Source organism: Pristiophorus japonicus, chromosome 27 (assembly GCF_044704955.1).
Source record: "Pristiophorus japonicus isolate sPriJap1 chromosome 27, sPriJap1.hap1, whole genome shotgun sequence".
Taxonomy (NCBI): domain Eukaryota; kingdom Metazoa; phylum Chordata; class Chondrichthyes; family Pristiophoridae; genus Pristiophorus; species Pristiophorus japonicus.
In genome coordinates this window covers 21013992-21037876 of record NC_092003.1, presented here as the reverse complement: position 1 = coordinate 21037876, position 23885 = coordinate 21013992, and the positions used below count along the sequence as shown (strand labels likewise).

Genomic DNA, 23885 nt, shown 5'->3' with positions numbered 1-23885 from the left:
TCAAATGTCAATATTTCAGTCAGACATCAGGGACAAAGCTTGCGGTGTGCCAACGCAGATATCTGGTAGGTTGCCTCCCCATTCCCTCTGAGGGCAGTGCCCAATGAGGTTCTCCATGTCTGATCAGGAGCTGCACAGTCGCTTGAATCTTCCACCTCTTGTGAAGGTGGCAGCATTTACCATGGCCAGTCCAGAGCAGCGTGATGACTGTCCACTCGTATGAGGAAGGGTAGTTCCCTGAGTTTGTATTATTGGGGTCCTCGGTGAGGAACTTATTTCATCTTAGATTTAATATGGAATGTGGGAAATTGGCGCTTAGTACCACCAGGGCAGGATGGGTGTGTGAGCCTCAGTAACCGCAGGGCAGCGAGGTAGGGAGGGTGGGCCTCAGTAACACAAGAGCTGGGAAAGTGATAGTGTGACCTTCAGTAGCCCCTAGGCAGAGAGAGAAGGAGTGGGCATCAATACCGTCAGGCAGTTCGTGAGGGAGTGTGGGCCTCAGTACCACAGGTCAAGTAGGGAGGGAGGGAGTGTGGACTTCAGTACGACCAGGCATAGAGGTAGGGAGTGTGAGGCTCAGTACGCCCAGAGCAGGGATGGAGGGAGGGAGGGAGTGGTGCCTCAGCTCCCCCACGGCATTGAGTGAGGGAGTGTTGGCCCCAGCACCCCCACAGCAAGGATGTAATGACGTAGCTTAGGCCTCAGCAGCGCAGGGCAAGCAGGGATGGAGTGTGGACTTCAGACCCCCGGGGCAGGATGAGAGGGAGCGGGGCCTCAGCAACCACAGGGCAGGCTGAAGATGTGATTGGACGTCGTCGAAAAATAGAATCATAGAAAATATGTGCAAGAATAGATCATTTGGCACTTGGAGGCTGCACGAGCTTTCAATATCATGGCTGATCATGCAACTTCAGTTCCACATTCTTGCTTTCTCTCCATACCCCGTGATTCCTTTAGCCATAAGGGTCACATCTAACTCCCTTTTGAATATATTTAAAGAACTGGACTCAACAACTTTCTTGGTTGATTATTCCAGAGGTTCACAATTCTATGAGCGAAAAGTTTCTCCTCATCTCGGTCCTAAATGGCTTACAACTTATCCTAAGACGGTGACCCCTGGTTCTGGACTTCCCCAACATCGGGAACATTCTTCGGCATCTAACCTGTCCAATCCCGTCAGAATTTTACATTCATCGATGAGATCCCCTCTCATTTTTCTAAATTTTAGTGAATATATGCCGAGTTGATACAGTTTTTCTTCATATGTCACTCCTGCCATCCCGGGAATCAGTCTGATAATCGCTCAGTAGCATGAATATACTTTCTCAGATTATAAGAGCAAAACTCTGCACAATATTCAATTTGTAATCTCACCATGGCCCTGTACAAATGTATTATGACTGCCCCGCTCCTGCACTCGCATCCTCTCTCTATGAAGGCCAACATGCAGTTTGCTATTTTAACTGTCTGTTGTACCTGCATGCCAACTTCCAATGACTGATGTATCATGACACCAGGGCACGTTGCACCTCCCCTTTTCCTAATCTGTCACCATTCAGATACTATTCTGCCTTCCTGTTTTTGGAACCAGAATGGATAACTTCACATGTATCTATATTATACTGCATCTGCCATGAATTTGACAACTCACCCATCCTATCAGAAAGAAGCTGCCGCCTCATGAAGTTATAGAATTCTGTCCTTGTTGGCAGTAGGCATACGAGGTATGGAAAATGGTCCACGTTGTCCAAAGCCTCGTAATGGATCTTGATAACGGGAGAGGAGGGGGGGGTGGTGGAGGGAGTGATGTGTGTTGGGGGCAGGTATTTAGTGCAAGGCCCATGCTCTCGTTTGCCTCGGTGAATGTTTTGATGATGGCTTCATGTTTGGCCAACGAATGTGCGGAGACACAGGCATCGTGGTCGTACTCTTGTCCCAGGAAGGAGGTCGGGATGAATTTTCCTCTGGCCGGGAGGCGGCGGATGTCGTACAGATTCCCATTTGTCCTATAATTTTGCTCCTCTCCAGCGTGAGCTTGCTGAACGTGTGATGGAGCACAGCATCAAGTCAGATTAGAAGAGCGTGGTGCGATTACGCAGCCTTGCTTGACCCCGGTCCGTACGTGGAATTGTTCTGTGGTGAATGATTTGATCGGGAGCGCGAGTTGCAATTCATCCTGCAGAAGGCGGAGCATGGTGACAAAACTTTATGTGCAGCCGAATCTGAGGAGAATGCTCAATAATTCCTCACCGTTGACACTGTTGGAGGTCTTCGTGAGATCAATGAATTCCATCTACCATGTGTTGGTGCTATTCCCTGCATTTCTTTTGTATCTGCCACCTGGTGAAGATCATATCCATTGTGCCAATTACTGGGGGATTCGGCATTGCGACACTGCGAGGAGTTCTTCAGCCACAGGGAGAAGTTGGTTGAGGAGAATTCTTGCTGTTATTCGAGACCAGCGATATTCCTCTGTAGTCCGACTCGTCACCTTTCTTTAAAATAATCAAAATTAAAGCAACTCTGAGATCTCCTTCCATGATCTCCTCCTTTCAGATAAGACAGATGAGGTCATGAATCCGTGCCAGTGGTGCTTTGCCGCCAAGCGTCAGAACATTCGAGGGGATTCCATCTATTCCTGAGGCCTTGTTGTTTTTAGTTGTCGGATGGCCTTTTCAAACTCGTGCCGAGCTGTGATTGTGCCAAGGTGGTGATGGGAACGTGCTGTGGGATGCAGTCAAGGACACTCACGTCGAAGGTTGTGATTCTTGGAAGATCCTCGAAGTGTTCTTTCCAGCGGGCACTGACAGCCTCACTGTCCTTGATGAGCACCTCTCTGTTCTTGGCTTTCAGTGGATTAGGACCTTGGGCCATAGGATCGACCGCACTGAAAAATCCACCCACGTCGTTAATGTCGGCTAGAAGCTAAATCTCATGCGCAATTAATTATATATTAGTTGGAGTTTCTTTATTACATTCATGTTCTCTAATGGTTTGAGGGGCTGTATTAGTTTGAGTATCTCTATAGTTTGAAGTGTATTATTTTAGGTGGCTATATTTGTTTGAGGATCTCATATTGGTTTGAGTTTCTCTCATAGTTTGAGGTTCTAAATGGTTGGAAGTGTTATATTACTTTACGCTGCTGTATTTATTTGACATTCTGTATCAATTTGAGGGTATTATCGGTTTGGGCTGTAGTATTTTGAGGTTCTAGAGTAGTTAGTGGTTATTTATTAATTTGAGGATCTTTAGTGTTTTCGGGACTGTATTTGTTTCACGTTCTCTATTAGTTCTCGGGGCTGTCTGTATTCGTTTGATAAGCTGTTTTATCAGTAATACTGTGTTCGTTTCAATGGCTGTATGAATATAACTGGCTGTGTGTGGCGGATTTGCTGTATCAGTTTTAGGTCCTCTGTTAGCTTGAAGTTCTGTATTAGTTTGACGTTCTCTATCTATTGTATTAGTTTGAGGTTCTCTATTAGTTTTAGGGTCTGCATTATTTAAAGTTTTTCTATTATTTTGCGCAGTTCTATTAGTTTGAGGTTTTGTATTCGTTTGAGGTCCTGTCCTGTTTTGATGTTCTCTATTAGTTTGCGGTTCTCTATCAGTTTGATAGGCGGTAATATTTTGAGCTTCTCTGTAAGTTATATGTTCCCAATAAGTTTGCATTTATTTTTAAGTTTGGGGTTATCTAATAGTTTAAAGATGTCTATTACTTTGATGGACTGCACTAGTTTGAGGGGCTGTACTAGTTTGAGGTTCTTTATTAGTTTGAGGTTCTCTATTATGTTGAGTTCTCCAATAGTTTGAGCGGTTGCATTAGTTTGAGTTTCTCTATTACTTTGAGGAAATATGTTAATTTGATGTTCTCGACAAGTTTTATTGTATTATTTTAAGGGGCTGTACTTGCGTTAGGTCCTCTACGGGTATTAGGACATCTATTAATTTGAGGTTCTTTATTAGTTTGAGGGACTGTATTAACTTGAGGGACTGTATTAGTTTGAGGGACTGTATTAGTTTGAGGAACTGTATTAACTTGAGGGACGGTACTAGTTTGAGGGACTGTATTAGTTTGAGGGTCTGTATTTGTTTGAGGGGCTGTATTAGTTTGAGGAACTGTATTAACTTGAAGGACGATACTAGTTTGAGGGACTGTATTAATTTGAGGATCTGTATTAGTTTGAGGTTCTCTATTAGTTTGAGTTTCTCTATTAGTTTGAGGTTCTCTATTAGTTTGAGGTTCTCTATTAGTTTGAGGTTCTCTATTAGTTTGAAGTTCTCTATCAGTTTGAGTTTCTCTAATTGTTTGAGAGAGTGCATTAGCTTGATGGGCTGTATTAGATTAAGTTCCTCTATTAGTATGAGGTGCTGTCTATGATTGGGCTGTGTTATTTTGACCTTTGATATTCGTTTCATGTTCCTAATTAATTTGCCGGGGCTGTATTAGTTTGAATTTCCCTATTAGTTTGAATATTTGGATTATTTAAGCGTCTGGATTAGCTTGAGGTTTTCTATTAGTTTGAGTGGGTTGTTTTAAGGCTCCTAATTAGTTTCAGTTTATTATTTTCAGATTCTCTCGGTTTTCATTTCAATATTAGTATGAGTTTCGTTAATAACTTGAGTGTCTCTGTTAGTTTTAGGGTCTGTATTAGTTTTAGTTTCTTTATTATGTTGAGGGTCTATATTATTTTGAAGTTCTCTATAGATTTATTAAAAATAGTTTGATCTTCTTTATTGTTTGAGGTTCTCTATTACTTTGAGGTTCTCTTTTAGTTTGATGTTATCTTTTAGTTTAAGGGTTTGTATTAGTTTTAGTTTGAGTTTGAGGTACTTTGTAAGACGAAAGGATTGTTTTAGTTTGAGGTTCTCTTGGCTTGAGAGGCTGTACTAGTTTCAGGTTCTCTATTAGTTTGATGTGCTGTATTATTTTGAGTGTCTGTATGATGAGACATGCTGTATGAGTTTGCATTGTTTTTGCTGCATGAGTTGAGGTGCTGTATTACTTTTAGGTAATCTACGAGTATGAGGCACCGCCTGTGTATGTGGTGTTGTATGGGTATGAGAGGCTTAATTAATATGAGGGCCTGTATTAGTTTCAGGACTATCATAGAAATGTCCCACTTTAATTGTTTAACTGGATTTCCGTAGCTATAGAGATTAGTCACTTCCTAGACCACAGTAGAACAGCCTTGAGAAGGACATTCTAACATTTGAAATTGAAGTACTGAATGGCTGCATTTCAAAGGGCAGACACGACTCCTTTGTAGTACAGCAGCCCTGAGAGAGAAACTCAAACATTTGGAATGTAATTACTGAATAGCTACAGTTAAATAAGGCAGCCACATCACAAAGTGCAGTAGAGCAGCCCGAAGAGAGCAACGCTAACATTGAAAATGTAATTACTGAATAGCTATAGTTAAAGAAGGCAGCCACATCACAGAATGCAGCAAAGCAGCCCTGTGAGGCATACTCTAACATTGGGAATATAATAACTGAATAGCCACAGCAGAGTAAAGGATATCACCCGAAACAATATGCGATCTCCAGTTTGGCCTGATGGTTTTTGAAATAACAACCCAATTGCTGGGAGAATACAGATGGAAACTTTCATGAGTTAATTAATGTGAGCAGAATTGTCCAGTCTTCGGCGTTTCCAATTTGAATCTCTGCAGTAAATAGATTCGTTCACAACAGGCACTCAAATCGGCTGTCGTAATCTGTTTGTTGAAGTTTAAAAACAACTATTTTGATCGATGTCGCAACCTCAATATCCCTGTGGAGAGCCCGCAGGGTATAAATTAAAGGCGCTGGAATTGTACCGCCTCAGAGTATAAGTCAGGGAAATTGCATGCAGCAGAAAATGCTTCCAATTCAATATGCCAAGAGAATATGCTACACATTCATTGCCGTCATTGGTGTTCCTGGTAAGTGACTATAATCATTGAAGTTGTGCAAATCTGTGTGTGAGCTGGTGTCTGGTTTTGCTCTGTGGCTGATAATGTTACATCCTGGACTAGTAGTCACCGGTATAGACATTTGATCGGTGATATCATTCTGTTCCCTCAAGTGGCCCGAATAACCACTGCGGTTTGATTCAATTGCTCAAAATGAACATTAACTTGTGTTTGTAACTGACAGGCTGATTGAATTATCAAGCGATTGTCTTTAATGGAATATTGTGTACTTTTCAATCAGTCCTGAATCTGCGCAACTATCTGAGAGAAGGTATTAGTAGCAGTGTCTATCACTGTATGATTTACTGCCCGGCGTGGAACATCACACACCAGTGACCACGTATTACTGGGAGTGTCTTTCACTGTAAAATGTACTGAGTGTTGATCACTAACTGGTGTGGAACACCGTACTCTAGTGACCATGTAATTCTGGGAGTATCTATCACTGTGGGATGTACTCAGTGTGGGTCACTAACAAGTGTGGAACACCGTACCCCAGTGAAAATGTATTACTGGGAGTTTCTGTCACTATAGGATAACTCAGTGTGGGTCACTATTTCTTCTACTTCCGTTTCTGAAGCATATCCTCGGAAGCGAGGCTGACTCGATTCCACACTAAAAAATATTTTGCAGGCTGCTGAAGAGTCCAATACATTACGTAAATTCTCTGTCACAGGTGGGGCAGACGGTGGTTGAACGAACGGGAGTGTGGGCTGCTTGGGTTGCTGCGCGCTCCTTCTGCTATCTGCGCTTGGCTTCAGCTTGCTCTCGGCGATAAGACTCGAGGTGCTCTGTGCCATGCGGATGCTTTTCCTCCACTTTGGAATGGCTTGGGCCAGGAATTACCAGGCATTGGTAGGGACGTTGCAATTCTTCAAAGAGATTTTGAGTGTGTCATGGTGCGTTTCCTCGGCCACCTCTGGCTCGCTTGCAGTAACGAATCACCAAGTAGAGCATTTGCTTTTTAAATCGCATGTCCAGCATACTGACGATGTGGCCGGACAATGGAGCTGATCGACTGTGGTCAATGCTTCGATGCTGGGGATGTTGGCCTGACCGAGAACACTGATGTTGGTGCGCCACTCTGGCCAATTAATTTGGAGGAAATTTGCGGAGATAGTATTGGTACTTCTTCGGTGATGTGATGATGTGCCTGCTGTAAATATTCCATGTCTCTGAAGCATATAGGAGGGCGGGTATCACTACTGCCCTGTAGACCATGAGCTTGGTCCGGAGTTTGAGGTCCTGGCCTTAAAACACTTCTTTCCTCAGGCGTCCGAAGGATACACTTGCGCACTGAGGGCAGTGTTGGACCTTGCCATTAAAGTCTGCCCTTGTTGACAGTAGGTTCCCGAGGTATGGAAAATGGCCCAGTAAACCCGAGCGCCCCTAAAACTAGCAGCGGATGGCCAGTTTCCCTGCGCCTATCCCCGCTGATACATTCTGATGGCTCCATTTTCAAGTTAATTCACTCGCCATTCACACTGGAAGTACTCTCGCCCTCACCGGCTTTGGGCTGGGAATGAAAACACTTGCAGGTTGCTGATCCTGATCCTGACCCCAGTGCACTGCCCCTGCTGACAGTACAAGTGCTGGACCTCTGGTCTGAACAATATTCTATCCCAACACTCCAATGGTGCCAGTCTGGGAGCTCGGGTAGTCCCCAGCTCTGCTGCCTTTTCTTGGGATACGGGTAACCTTCAATGTTCCAATTATACTCAGGTCCCCTCCTTCACATATTTTTCAGGTACATTGATGACTGTGGTCGCGCAATTTACTTTTCTAGCCATGAACTGGAAAGTGTCCTAATTCGCACAAAGTAATATTCACCCATCACCTCACCCCTATGCTTTCTGACCTACATTGGCTCCCAGTTAAAGAACGCCTCGATTTTGAACAGTCTCATCCTTGTTTACAAATATCTCCATGTCCTTACACAACCCTACCTCTGTAAGATTGTTCAGACTCACAACCCCTCAAGATGTCTCCGCTATTCAATTGCTGCCCTCTCGAACATCCCTCATTATAATGCTCAACCATCGGTGGCCTTACCTTCAGCTTTCTGGGCCCTGAACTCAGAAATCCCTCGCTGAACCTCGCCGCTTCTCTAACCATCTTTCTCTTTTGAAAACGCTCCTTAAAATCAACCTCTTTTACCGAGCTTTTGGTCATATGCCTTAATTTAATATTTTTTGCCTCGGTGTCAAATCTATCTGTATTGTCCTGTTAACACTGCTTTGAAGAGTCTTGGGACGTTTAACTACGTTAATCTTGCGATATAAATAAAATATATTGTTATTATTAATAATAATATTAGTTAGTATTAATATTGTTCATATTAGCAATAATAATAATTATTATTACAATTATAATGATGCAGTCAATCTTACTTCTAATTTACACCCCTCTCTATCTTTCTTATGCTCCGTCTGAGACTTACCTTCCCTTCCTCGAAATCTTTAAGTCCATTTCTGAGGATAGGCTCTCTACAAATATCTACCATAATCCGGTCGACTCTGACAGCTATCTTGCTTACATGCCCTCTGACCCAGCTTGCTGGAAGGACTAGATTACATTCTCCGAGTATCGATGCCTGCGTTGCATCTGTTCCGATGATGCCACCTCCCACACCAGTGCTTACAATATAGAAACATAGAAACATAGAAAATAGGTGCAGGAGTAGGCCATTCGGCCCTTCGAGCCTGCACGACCATTCAATAAGATCATGGCAGATCGTTCACCTCAGTCCCCCTTTCCTGCTTTCTCTCCATACCCCTTGATCCTAATTGCTGTAAGGGCTATAATTAGCTCCCTCTTGAATATAACCAATGAACTGGCATCACCAACTCTGCGGCAGAGAATTCCACAGGTTAACAACTCTCTGAGTGAAGAAGTTTCTCCTCATCTCTGTCCTAAATGGATTACCCCTTATCCTAAGACTATGTCCCCTGGTTCTGGACTTCCACAACATCGGGAACATTCTTCCCGCATCAAACCTGTCCCGTCCCGTCATAATCTTATATGTTTCTATGAGATCCGCTCTCAGCCTTCTAAACTCCAGTGTACAAAGGCTCAGTTGATCCAGTCGCTACGCATATGTCTGTCCAGCCATCCCTGGAATCAGTCTGGTGAACCTTCGCTGCACACCCTCAACAGCAAGAATGTCTTTTAATAGATTAGAATACCAAGACTGAACACAATATTCCAGTTGAGGCCTCACCAAGGCCCTGTACAATTGCCGTAAGACCTCCCTGCTCCTATACTCGAATCGCCTAGCTATGAAGGCCAACATGCAACTTGCCTTCTTCAACGCCTGCTGTACCTGCATGCTAACTTTCAATGACTGATCAACCATGACACGCAGATCTCGTTGCACCTCCCCTTTTCCTAATCTGTCCCCATTCAGATAATATTCTGCCTTCGTGATTGTTGTCACCAAAATGGATAAAGTCATATTTATCCACGTTATACTGCATCTGCCATGTAGTTGACCACTCACGTAACCTGTCCAAATCACCCTGCAGCCTCTTAACATCCTCCTCACAGCTGCCACTGCCATCCAGTTTAGTCTCATGTGCAAACTTGGATATATTACACTCAATTCCTTCATCCAAATCATTAAAGTATATTGTGAAGAGCTGTGGTCCCAGCACTGAGCACTGCGGCACTCCACTAGTCACTGCCTGCCATTCCGAAAAGGACCTGTTTATCCCGACTCTCTGCTTCCTGTCTGCCAACCAATTCTCTATTCACGCCAGTACATTAAGCCCAATACTATGTGCTTTGATTTTGCAGAACAATTTCTTATATGGGACCTTGTCAAAGGCCGTTTGAAAGTCCAAATACACCACATCCACTGGTTCTCCCTTGTCCACTCTAATCGTTACAACTTCAAAAAATTCCAGAACATTTGTCAAGCATTATTTCCCTTTAGTAAATCCATGCAGTGTTGGACCGTTCCTGTCACTGCTTTCCAGATCAGCTGCTATTTCATCCTTAATAATTGATTCCAACATTTTCCCTACTACTGATGTCAGGCTAACCGGCCTGTAATTAGGCGTTTTCTCTCTCCCTCCTTTTTTAAAACGTGGTGTTACATGAGCTACCTTCCAGTCCATAGAAACTGATCCCGAGTCGACAGACTGTTGGAAAATGATCACCAATGCACCCCTATTTCTCGGGTCACTTCCTTAAGTACTCTTGGAAGCAGACAATCAGGCCCCGTGGATTTATCGGCCTTCAAACCCATCAATTTCCCCAACACAATTTCAAGCTTAATAAGGACAACCTTTAGTACCTCCTTCTCATTCGACCCTCGGTGCCCTAGTATATCCGGAAGGTTATTTGTGTCTTCCCTCGTGAAGATAGAACCAAAATATTTGTTCAATTGGTCTGCCATTTCTTTGTTCCCCATTAAAAATTAATCTGGCTCCGTCTGCAAGGGACCTACGTTTGACTTCACTAATCGTTTTCTCTTCACAAATATCTATAGAAGCTTTTGCAATCAGTTTTTCTGTTCCCGGCAATCATCCTCTGGTACTCTATTGTCTCCCTCCTAATTAAACCCTTTGTCCTCCTCTGCTGAATTCTAAATTTCTGCCAGACCTCAGGTTTGCTGCTTTTACTGGCCAAATTATATGCCTCTTCCTTGGATTTAACAGTATCATTAATTTCCCTTGTTAGCCACGGTTGAGCCACCTTCCCTGTTTTAGTTTTACTCCAGCCAGGGTTGTACAATTGTTGAAGTTTATCCATGTGATCTATAAATGTTTGCCATTGCCTATCCACCGTTAACCCTTTAATTATCATTTGCCAGTCTATTCTAGCCAATTCACGCCTCATGCCATCGAAGTTAGCTTTCCTTAAGTTCAGGACCATAGTTTCTGAATTTACTGTTCCACTCTCAATTTAATAAAGAATTCAACCATATTATGGTCACTCTTCCACAAAGGGGCTATCAGAAAAAGATTGCTGATTAGTCCCTTCTCATTACACATCACCCAGTCGAGGATGGCCAGCTCTCTAGTTGGTTTCTCGACATATTGGTCAAGAAAACCATCCCTAATACATTCCAGGAAATCCTGCTCCAGCGCATTGCTACCAGTCTTCCTTTTTCTGAGCTGAGGATACCCGTCCTCTGTGGTGGACAGGATCCTCGGCCATGTCAATCCAATTTCCCGCATTTATCCTCAGCCGAGGATTCCCCACCACAGAGGTGGAAAAGGCCCACCGCAGTGTCAATCCAATTTGCTGCATTAATTTCTTCGATTTTGATCCTCCCAGCTCGAATCATGATAGTGTCCCGTTATTCTCACCTTCCATTCAACCAACCCCACACATTCAAAAGATCATCCTCCACCATTTCTGTCCCTTCCTTCTTTTTCCCACCACCAAACACATCCCCTTTCAGCATTCCCAATGGATCGGTCCCTCCATGACAACCTGTACCACTCCTGAATCGCCCCCAACAGTTCTCCCCTTCGGCTGGACCTTCCCATGCAAAACCTAAGAGATGCAACACCTGCCCTTTCACCTCCATTCCTTCTATTGTCCAAGGCCTTAAACGTGAAACAGTAATTGACTTGTATTTCCTCCAATGTAGTATAATGTATTCGCTGTTCACGATGCAGTCTCCTGTAGATTGGGGAGATTGTGTGATTACATTCCTGAACTTCTCAATTGTGTATAAAAACGTGTCTCTCTCCCTCCCTCTGTCGCACACTCCCCCGGTCACTTGCCGCTTCAATTCTACATTTCTACATCCCACTTCCAGTCTGACATCTCTAACTTCCACCTTTTAAAGTTGCCCTTTGTAACTCAATGAGGAACAGCACCTCATGTTTCGATTATGCATTTATTGCAACCCAGACATAAAACTCAGTTTAAACTTTTCAGATCAATAATACCGTTCCCGTTTCCTCAGACAGCATGTGCTGCTAATGAAGGATGCCTTCAGCAGAGCCACTGGGAGTGGAGGACGTGTGTGCTGGTGTTTGGGAGTCCCTCTCGGTACACGGCAGATGGGTTGGTCTGCACCACTGGGGTGCAGTGAACTTTCTTCACCACATTCCCTAGCCACTGGAAGTGGAGGATATGTTTGTCGGTGCTTGGGAACCCCTCTCGGTACACGAGGGCGGGCTGGTATGCACCCCTGGGGTCTACTAACTTTTCTCCACCACATTCCGTGCCATGGGAGTGGAGGACATGTGTGCTGGTGCTTGGGACCCCCTCTCGGTACATGGCAGTAGGGCTGGTCCGCACTCCTGGGGTCTACTGACGTTTCTCTGCCTCATTCCCGGGCCATGGGAGCCTTCTGATCTTTGACAGATTAGCCTTGCTCTCCACCTCCCCCCACTCTCTAATCCTGTTCTATCCAGTTACATCTCCTCTGGACCTATTTCCTGTTCCTTTACTTGTGCCATTTGTCTTCCACCATCACCCCTTTTGTCGTTGAATCACTCCTGCCCACCATCCCATCAAAGACCTTCAACGTTGTTCTTTCCTCCTACTACCACAACTTTCTCTGCCTCTAACATTGCCTTAAAACTGTTCATCGCTCACGGATTCCAGTATTGATGAAAGATTATCACCTGGAACGGTAACACTCTTTCTCTCTCCACATATGCTGCCTCGCATACTGAGTGTTTACAGCTTTCTCTGTATTTTATCAGATTTACAGCCGTTTGTATGGGGGATAGTCTAAGCAGAGGGAGAGAGAGGGAGAGCTTGTGGGGCCTTGCGGAAGGCACACCTGCATCTCCTGGCCCACAACAAGGGCCGTGAAGGCAATTCCATTGTCTCCGAAGCTGTCCTCGTCTCACTTTAGCTGCCGGTTATCCCGAGGCCTGAGAAACACAGCCGGCCACAGTTAAACCAGTAAAACAGGTTAAACCAGAAGCTGCCAGCCACATTAATACATTTATATTGCCCACCCGCCCGCCGGCATCGCTCGGCTTCTGTCCCACTGCCCCGTCTTTGCTAAACTCGGAAGCAGCCGGTTGGAGGTTGGTTCGGTTGGGATAATAAACCTTACATGTTAACCCCTGACCCGACGTCAACCCGGCCGTTTCTGTACTAAATCACAGGCCTTACGGTCTGGGCTCCATCACCGAGAATGCGTGACCAATAATTGACCATCTCTTGTCTCTTCTTTTTATTACAGTGAATTTAGTGGCGATTGTGATCCTGTCCCGGGGAAAGTGCGGGCTGTCCACCTGCACCACTCGCTACCTGGTGGCCATGGCAGCGGCGGATCTACTGGTTGTCATCACTGAGGTCATACTGTGGCGGATCAGTTGGTATTATTTCCCGGGATCTTTCCTGGATGTCACCCCTGTATGTAGTGTTATCATTGTCCTGATGCGTGCAGCCACAGACTGTTCTGTCTGGTTCACCGTCACTTTCTCCTTTGATCGATTTGTGGCCATTTGTTGCCAGAAGCTGAAAACCAAATATTGCACCGGGAGAACTGCGGTTGTGGTTCTGGCAACAAGCTGCATTCTCCTCTCTTCAAAAAACGTTCCTCACTACTTTGCACTTGAACCTAGGGAGATAGTCGACAATCTTCCGTGGGATTGTATCACAATCCCAGGCTATTATACTGAGCCTGGATGGTTGGGATTTGATTGGTTTGATACGGTTTTAACCCCACTGCTCCCATTCACTGTAATTTTGTTGCTCAACGCTCTGACAGTCAGACACATTTTAATGGCCAGTCGAGTCCGGAAGAGACTGAGGCATGGGAGCAAGAGGGAAAATGGCAGTGACCCAGAGATGGTGAGCAGGAGGAAGTCTGTGATTTTACTCTTCACCATATCAGGCAGCTTCATACTGCTGTGGCTGATATATGTTATACAATTCTTATATTATAGCATTGCAGGAATAAATCCCGATTATTACAATTATTCTTTATATATCTTTCAACAAGTCGGATTTATACTGCAGAATTTAAGTTGCTGCACAAACACATTTATTTACGGGGTGACCCAGTCCAAGTTCAGAGAGCAGTTGAAGAGCGCGGTGAAATATCCGGTTACCTCAATTATACAATTAATTAATAACAGAACTACTGAGCACAGCCCAGAAGCGGGTCACAGTGTTTCCCGTCCAGGAATGTAATATTTAGCCCCAGACTTCGATCCACTTAATTACACCAGGACTGGCTGGTGATCTGATAATACATTCAGCGACGTGTTTAGGACACGGCACTATTTCTGATTGACATAACCGACGTTGTCTTTCTGGACAGCACCACGAGCTTGCTGCATTTTGTCTCAGGACTTCTGTAAAGGGTCACTACAGCAATTTATTGAAGGAATTAATTGCAACTTCCAGAGTGAGAGACTCGTCAATACGTAGGCAGGCAGAGTGGAGCTGCAATTCAGAGGATTACATTAAATAGAATATACAGCACAGAAAAATACACTTTGTCCAACTAGTCTGTGCTGGTGTTTATGCTGCAGACGAGACTCCTCTCATTGCAAATACTTCGTCTCAGCCTCTCTGCTTATCTTTCTATTTCATTTCTCACATTTACTCGTCTAGTTTCACTTTGACAGCATCTGAGCTATATATCTCAACCACTTCGTGTCGCAGGTAATTCCACATTCTAACCACTCTCTGAGTGAATAAATTGTTCTTTATTTCCCTATTGGTGTTATTAGTGATTATGCTGCATATATGGCTCCATAGATTTGGATGCTCCCAAGAGCATAAATGTTTCTCTCCCCATCGACCTGGTCCAAAACAATCATAATTTACAAGACTTCTATCACGACTTCTCTATGTTCTCTGTCTTCTACAGGAACGAAGCACAACCTGCTCAATCGTTCCTGACAACTGTTATCTTTCAGTTCTGGTGCCGTCCAACCAAAATCTGTGAGACCGTACTAGTGGCCCCCGTCAACATCTCTGTTGCCCTAGCCACTGACTCCATCCCTCTCCGTGTCACCAGTCTAAGGCTGAACCCAGCCGTTAGCAACCTTGGTGCCTTATTTGAACGGGAGATGGTCTTCCCTGGATGGCATCTATGTGCCTCTGTTACATCCCACGACTCAGTTCACTTGCTGCTGAAACCTTCATCCGTGCCGTTACTAGCTCGATATATGTCTCCTACAATGCTCTCTGGGCGGCATCCAATCTCCCACCATCCATATACTTGAGCTCTTCCAAAACTCTGCTGCCTGTGTTCTAACTTGCACATTATTGCAATACCCCATCACACCTGTGCTCGCTGACATACAATGACTCCCTGTCCGATAGCGCCTCAATTTTAAAACGATCATTCTTCTTTTCAAAACACTACACGGCCTTTGTAACCTGTACCAGCAATTAGACCTCCTGAGATCTCTGCGCTGCTCCAAATCTGGCAGATTGCAAATCAAAGATTCAAACTGCTCCACCAATGGCAGCCATGCTTTGAGCTGCCTGGTCCCCACTCACCGGGATTCCCTCCCTAAACCTCTCGACCTCGCCATCTCTGCTCCTCCTTCAGCAACCTGGGTCCCAAGCTCTGGGATTCACTCCCTAAACCTCTCCACCTCGCGAACTCTCCTCCTGCTTCAGCTACCTGAGTCCCAAGCTCTGGGCTTCCTTCCATAAAGCATTCCACCTTGCGAACTCTCCTCCTCCTTCAGCTGCATGGGCCGCACGCTCCAGGATTCCCTCCCTAAACTTCTCCACCTCGCAAACTCTCCTCCTTCTTCAGCAACCTGGGTCCCAAGCTCTGGGATTCTCTCCCTAAACCTATCCACCTCACGAACTCTCCTCCGCCTCTTTCAGCAGCCTGGGTGCCAAGCTCTGGGATTCTCTGCTTAAACTGCTCCACCTTGCGAACACTCCTCCTCCTCCAGCTGCATGGTTCCCAAGGTCTGGGCTTCCCTCCCTTAACCTCTCGACCTCGCCATCTCTGCTCCTCCTTCAGGTGCCTGGGTCCCAAGCTCTGGAAATCCCTCCCTAAACCTCTCCACCTCGCCAACTCTCCTCCTCCTTCAGCTGCCTGGACCCCAATTTCTGCGATTCCCTCCCTAAAGCTCTCCACCTCGCCAACTCTCCTCCTCCTTCAGCTGCCTGGGCCCCAAGCTCTGCGAGTACCTCCCTAAACCTCTCTACCTCGCGATCTCTCCTCCGGATTCAGCTACGTGGGCCCCAAGCTCTGGAATTCCCTCCCTAAGCCTCTCCACCTCACGAACTCTCATGCTCCTTCAGCTGCCTTGGTCCCAAACTCTGGGATTCCTTCCTTAAACATTTCCACCTCGCGATCTGTCCTACTCCTTCATCGGCCTGGGCCCCAAGCTCATGGATTCCCTCCCTTAACCTCCCCAGATCGAAAACTCTCCTCCTCCTTCACCTACCTGGGTCCCAAGCTCTGGGATTCCCTCCCTAACCCTCTCCACCTCGCGAAGTCTCATCCTCTTTCATCTGCCTGGTCCCCAAGCTCTGGAATTCCCTCCCTAACCCTCTCCACATCGCGAACTCTCCTCCCCCTTCAGCTGCCTGGCTCCCAATCTCTGGAATTCCTTCCTTAAACCTTTCCACCTCGCGATCTGTCATCCTCCTTCACCTGCCTGTGTCCGAAGCTCTGGGATTCCTTCCTTAAACATTTCTGCCTCGCGAACTCTACTCCTCCTTCAGCTGCCTAGCCCCAAGCTCTGTGATTCTCTCCCTAAACCTTTCCACCTCGCGAACTCTCCACCTCCTCGTTCAGCAGCCTGTGTCCCATCCGCTGGGATTCTCTGCTTAAATCTCTCCACCTCGCGAACTCCCCTCCTCCTTCAGCTGCCTGGTTCCCAAGGTCTGGGCCTCCCTCCCTAAACCTCTCGCCCTCGCCATCTTTGCTCCCCCTTCAGGTGCCTGGGTCCCAAGCTCTGGGGATCCCTCCTTAAACCTCTCCACCTCGCGAACCCTCCTCCTCCTTCAGCTACCTGGGCCCCAAGCTCTGCTATTCTCTCCCTAAACCTCTCCACCTCGCGAACTCTCCTCCTCCTTCAGCAGCCTGGGCCCCAAGCTCTGGGATTCGCTCCCTAAACCTCTCCACCTCGCGAACCCTCCTCCTCCTTCAGCTACCTGTGTCCCAAACTCTGGGATTCCTTCCTTAAACCTTTCCACCTCGCGATCTGTCCTTCTCCTTCAATGGCCTGTGTCCCAAGCTCTAGGAATGCTTCATTAAACATTTCCACCTTGCGAACTCTCCTTCTCCTTCAGTGCCTGGGCCCCAAGCTCTGGGATTCCCTCCCAAAACTTCTCCACCTCGCGAACTCTCCTCCTCCTTCAGCTACCTGGGTCCCAAGCTCTGGGATTCTCTCCCTAAATTCTCCACCTCACGGATTCTCCTCCTCCTTCAGCTGCCTGGTTCCCAAGCTCTGGAATTCTCTCCTTAAACCTCTCCACCTCGCGAACTCTCCTTCTCAGTCAGCTTCCTGATTCCCAACCTCTGGGATTCTCTTCCTAAACATCTCCAGCTCGTGAACTCTTCACCTCCTCCTTCAGCAGCCTGGGTCCCAAGCTCTGGGATTCTCTGCTTAAACCTCTCCACCTCGTGAACTCTTATCCTCCTTCAGTTGCCTGGTTCCAAAGGTCTGGGCTTCCCTCCCTAAACCTCTCGACCTCGCCATCTCTCCTCCTCCTTCAGCTGCCTGGGCCCCAAGCTCTGGAATTCCCTCCCTAACCCTCTCCACATCGCGAACTCTCCTCCCCCTTCAGCTGCCTGGCTCCCAAACTCTGGGATTCCTTCCTTAAACCTTTCCACTTCGCGATCTGTCGTCCTCCTTCACCTGCCTGTGTCCGAAGCTCTGGGATTCCTTCCTTAAACCTTTCCGCCTCGCGAACTCTCCTCCTCCTTCAGCTGCCTAGCCCCAAGCTCTGGGATTCTCTCCCTAAACCTTTCCACCTCGCGAGCTATCCAACTCCTAGTTCAGCAGCCTGTGTCCCAAGCTCTGGGATTCTCTGCTTAAATCTCTCCACCTCGCGAACTCTCCTCTTCCTTCAGCTGTCTGGTTCCCAAGGTCTGGGCCTCCCTCCCTAAACCTCTCGACCTCACCATCTGTGCTCCTCCTTCAGGTGCCTGGGTCCCAAGCTCTGGGGATCCCTCGTTAAACCTCTCCACCTCGCGAAACCTCCTCCTCCTTCAGCTACCTGAGCCCCAAGCTATGGTATTCTCTCCCTAAACCTGTCCACCTCGCGAACTCTCCTCCTCCTTCAGCTGCCTGTGTCCCACACTCTGGGATTCCTTCCTTAAACCTTTCCACCTCGCGATCTGTCCTTCTCCTTCAACGGCCTGTGTCCCAAGCTCTAGGACTGCTTCCTTAAACATTTCCACCTCGCGATCTGTCCTTCTCCTTCAGTGCCTGGGCCCCAAGCTCTGGGATTCCCTCCCAAAACTTCTCCACCTCGTGAACTCTCCTCCACCTTCAGCTACCTGGGTCCCAAGCTCTGGGATTTTCTCCCTAAACTCTCCACCTCGCGGACTCTCCTCCTCCTTCAGCTGCCTGATTCCCAAGCTCTGGGATTCTCTCCTTAAACCTCTGCACTTCGCGAACTCTCCTTCTCTTTCAGCTTCATGATTCCCAAACTCTGGGATTCTCTTCCTAAACCTCTCCAGCTCGCGAACTCTTCACCTCCTCCTTCTGCAGCCTGGGTCCCAATCTCTGGGATTCTCTGCTTAAACTTCTCCACCTCGCGAACTCTTATCCTCCTTCAGTTGCCTGGTTCCTAAGGTCTGGGCTTCCCTCCATAAACCTCTCTACCTCGCCATCTCTGCTCCTGCTTCAGGTGCCTGGGTCGCAAGCTCTGGGATTCTCTCCCTAAACTCTCCACCTCGCAAACTCTCCTCCTCCTTCAGCTCCCTTGGTCCCAAGCTCTGGGATTCCATCCCAAAACCTCTCCACCTCGCGAACTCTCCTCCTCCTCCAGCTACCTGAATGCCAAGCTCTTGGATTCCCTGCCTAAACCTCTCTTCCTCTCTATCTCTCCTCCTCCTTAAGACTAAATATTTGATCAGGATTATTTGCCTCGATGTCAAGATGTCCTCTCTGACCTGTTGGATTTATTAATGGGTGTCTTAAATTTATGCTCCTGAGTTTTGGTCTCTCCCGCATGTGGAAACATCTTTTCTCCCTGTACCCTATCAAAGCCTTTCATGTCATGAAAGACACAATCTGATTATCCCTCTGTTTTCTCTTTGCTAAAGAAAAAAGCCACGGCCTGTTCAAAATTTCCTAATAAGTACAGCCTCTCAGTTCTGGTATCATTCCAGGAAATATACATTGCACCTTCTCTACTGCCTCGATGTCATTTTTATAATATTTGCACCAAAGTTCCAAACAAATTTACTTATCTTCAATGTTTTACAATGCTATCCCTCTAGACATGAACCCAAACCTGTTCTTTGTTGTTTATGGATTGATGAACCTGCATCACAACATTTAGTGATTTGCGTAACTGTACAGTCCCATCTCTCTGTTCCTCATTCCCGTTTAGATAATTATTTTCCAAGGAGAATGTCACCTTCGTATTCTTCCTATTAAAATGCACCAACTCCCACTCCTCTGTATTGATGTATTGTGTTCCGAACACAGATCAGACTGCACACAGGGAGGTTAAAGTAACAGTGACCTCAGTCTTTATTAAGACATTCCAGAGTGAGGAACAGGCCTTAGAGGCCTGCTTATATACATTGCTCCTAACTGATGCTGGGATACCTTGGGACTTTAGTGGATGCGATCCCTGGTGGCAGAACATGGGAGTGCATGCTTTAAAGATACACAACAGAAGTTCCTTTGCCAATTACACGTTCAGTCTGCAATTTAATATTGTAATCAATGTTTTTGCTGCTTACCTCCTCAGTGTTAACGATACATGCCCATTTTGGTAGCATCCACAAAGTTTGAAACTTCACTACCGATTCCCGAGTCCGAATTGGTTATGTAAATGTTGAACAGGAGTGGTCCCAGCACCGATGCTTGTGGAACACGATTGTTCACCTTTGCCCGTTTCACTGCTTTTGATTTAAATTGGCTTAGAAATAAATCCTAATTCACTGTTTCATTTGAATCGCTTTGCTGACCTGTGATACAGTATTTAATGATTTGTTCACCTGAACCACAGGTTCATTCTGCTCTTCTGGCCCATTCAGTTTCTTATTTTCTAAGGTGTAGGTGATCGTAGAATCAGGGAATTGTACAGCGCAGGGAGTTCATTCGGCAAATCGTGCCGGTGCTGTTCCTTTGGAAGAGCTTTCCAATAAATCCCAATCCTCTGCTCAATCCCCTGTATCTTTTTTATTTCAAGTATTTTTGGCAAAATCCCTTTTGAAAGTTACGATTGAATCTGCTTCCACCTCCCTTTCAGACAGTTCATTCCAGATCACAACATCTCGCCATTTAAACAACATCTTCCTTCAATCGCTTCTGGTTCTTTTGGCAATCACATTAAATCTGTGTCCGCTGGTTATTGGCCCATTGGAAACAATTGCTCCTTTATTACTTTATTGAAAGTATTTACGATTTTAAAGACCTCTATTGAATCTCTTCTTATCCTTCTCTGCGATAAGGACAACATATCCAGCTTCTACAATCTCTCCACATGACTGAAATCCCCCATCGCTGGAGCAATTCTGGTCAATCTCCCTTAACCATCTCAGCTCTAAGGAGAACAAGCCCAGCATCTCACACAACGGAAGGTCCATATTAAGGGAACCATTCTGGTCAATCTCTCATTAACAAAGAACATGAGTACATAAGAAATAGGAATATGAGTAGGCAGTTCGGCCTCTCGAGCCTCTTCCGCCATTCAATAAGATAATGGCTGATTTGATACTGGACTCAGCTCCACATCCCCACCAACTCCCCATACCCCTTATCTCCTTATTTCTCAAGAAATTGTCTATCTCTGTCTTAAGTGTATTCAATGTCCCAGCTTCCACAGCTCTCCGAAGCAGCAAATTCAATAGATATACAACCCTCTGAGAGAAGAAATTCCTCCTCATCTCTGTTTTAAATGGGGGGCATCATATTCTAAGATCATGCCCTCTAGTTCTAGTCTCCCACATCAGTGGAGACACCCTCTTTGCACCAACCTTGTCAAGCCCCCTCATAATCTTATACGTGTCAATAAGATCACATCGCATTCTTCTGAACTCCAATGAATAGAGGCCCAATTTACCAGACCTTTCCTCATAAGTCTACTGGCCCATTCCCGAAATCAACATAGTGAACCTTCTCTGAACTGCCTCCAAAGCAAGTATAGCCTTTCGTAAATACGGAAATCAAAACTGCAAGCAGTATTCCAGGTGTGGCCTCACCAATACGTTGTACAACTGTAGCAAGACTTCCCTGTTTTATACTCCATCCCCTTTGCAATAAAGACCAAGATACCATTGGCCTTCCTGATAAATATCTGTACCTGTACACTATGCAAGTACCCCAAGTTCCCGCGCTATGCGGCTCTTTGGAAACTTTCTCCATTAAATAATAACTTGCTCTTTGCTATGTTTTCTGACAAAGTGCATGACCTCACACTTTCCAACATTATAATCCATCTGCCAATTTTTTGTCCACTCACTTAGTCTGTCTATGTCTTTTTGCAGCTATATGTGTCCTCCTCACACATTGCTATTCCTTCCATCTATGTATCGTCAGTGAACTTTGCTCTGTTACACGCAGTCCCTTCTTCCAAGTAGTTAGTATAGATTGTAAATAGTTAGGGTCCCAGCACTGATCCCTGCGGCACCCCACTAGTTACTGATTGCCAACCAAAAAATGAGCCATTTATCCCGACTCTCTGTTTTCAGTTAGATAGCCAAGTTAACTAAGCTAGTTAGCTTAGCGGGACAGAAACTTCTTTTAGCGCCACCTTTTCACCTCTGGGCAAAGTTTACAACAACATTATTTGCAACAACTTTTACAACAACAACAGCAGCAGCAACCACTTGAAATCATATATAGATTTATGCCATATTGGCAGCCCACCGTCTCAGGTCATTAGACAATCAGACAATGTTCGTTACAGGGTTTACATTACTTCTCTGCTGTTTAAGTATAATCCTCTGTAAATGATCTCCAGTGCTTCATTTGCTCATGTATGGACTTATTCTCCTCCATTGATAAATTTAGTGACTTGTGTATCTGTACCCAGAGATCCCTTTGCACTTCGACCCCATTTGTACTCTTAGTTTCGAAGGGTAGGTTGGGTCCTTACCTCTCCGACCAAAATGCTCCAACGCATACTTATCGATATTGAAAATCGTTTGATATTTACGTGACCATTATGCACGTTTGTGTAGGATAGAATTAATTAAACGTTTTTAGTTCGTCATGTAAAAACTCTGTTGAAAAAAGATAACTGATCACAAATTACTGGGATATAAAGGAACTGAATAATAATGCATTTACACTACAATACCATTACTCAGTTACACGGTTATGCATCGACAAATAATCCAAAAGCCCAAGGTGAGCTGAAAGAGGCATATATATTCTTGCAATTTGTATTAATTTTAAAGTTGTCAACCTATTAGCTGCATCTCTCATGTGACCATAGCAGTGGCTGCACAAGCAGCAGGAACAGTTACTTTCCTAGCATGCTGATATCCTGTATGTCCACATAAGTAATTAGAATATTAATCATAAGACAAACAGCCAAGCAGCGCATAAACTTGCCGTAATTCTTTAGTTCAGGGAATTCAAAGAATTAAACAAAATGCACCCCAATTTCCAACTGCAATCACTTCCATTAATGAAATTGCCTTCTTGTACCAGCACCACCCCATGTAACATGTTGGAAATTAGACACTTCTTCACAATGTGCGTCACCGACTTAAAAACAAAACGCAGGAAGAGCTATGATATAATAGAAATATACATTCATTTTTCTTCCTGGACAGGGCAACCAATCAGTCTCACTTGGAAATGTTTAATGATATGGTGAATTAAAGTGGTTAAAATACAAATTTTGCTTCTAATGTTTTTCTCTCGAACATTCATCACTATATTAACCCCTGCTTTTATCACCAAAACTTCTGAATTAATTTAGGTACTTCCCAATTATATAGTGGGAAACAGACTTAATTGTACTCTCAATATTTATTCTCATATTTCAAACATATATACCAAATCTAAATTGTACATTTTCAGTTTAATCAAAGTATTTGCTGTGTCATTTTCAAAACACAAATAGTGTTTTTTTTTAAACTCGCTTCCTGCTATTTTATCCATCATTACATAACTCCTGTTTCTTTTAACATTCCATAAAACGTTTAGGAGGAAATCTATATTTACATTTTTCCTGAGACTTGTTTGGAATATATAACGACAGACAAAATAAAATAGCTCACAATAGCAATAAACAGCGGATGCTGGAAACTGAAACTAAACAGAAAATGCTGGAAATACTCAGAAGTTCAGGCCGCTTCTGTGGAGAGAGAAACTAAGGTATCCATTTAGTTCTGGGAGCTTTCGGTCAGAACTGTAGGAAGTTAGAGATATAACAGATTTAAGCAGGTGCAGAGGCAGGATTTAACTTCTCCTGTCTTCCACCATAACACAGACCTTTGCTTGTGTTCTTTACTCCCCTCCCAACTTTCTCTGTCTGCACCTGGTTTTAATCTGTTACATCTCTAACATTTTTCAGTTCTGATGAAAGTTGACAGACCTGAAACATTAACTCTGTTTCTCTCTCCACTATTACTGCCTCAACTGCTGAGTATGTCCTGCAATTTCTGTTTTTAAGTTATATAAAATAAAAAGGTTTGTGTTCTTACATCTTTTTTGCTTCTCTTCCTCAACAGCTTAATTATAATTTTTAATGTCAATAAAAAGTAACATGTAACTCCGACACATCCTCCCCTGCCCTCCCCTCTTCAACAGCATGGCGTGCCTGTTTGTGTAAAGCTGCGCACTTTATTCAATCGCTCAACATCAAATATTGAAGACGTTC

General features: G+C 45.1%; 1 protein-coding gene across 1 annotated transcript in view; it reads left to right on the top strand.

Annotated features, from left to right (window-relative positions):
* The first annotated feature begins 5848 nt into the window (after positions 1-5848).
* The window catches only part of LOC139239485 (mu-type opioid receptor-like), a 43813-nt gene continuing 25776 nt past the window's right edge, over positions 5849-23885 (top strand). The window contains exons 1-3 of the mRNA XM_070868267.1: positions 5849-5924; positions 13117-14068; positions 14758-14926. Of these exons, the coding sequence (XP_070724368.1) occupies positions 5849-5924; positions 13117-14068; positions 14758-14926 (1197 nt within the window). The remainder of the gene's footprint in view (positions 5925-13116; positions 14069-14757; positions 14927-23885) is intronic.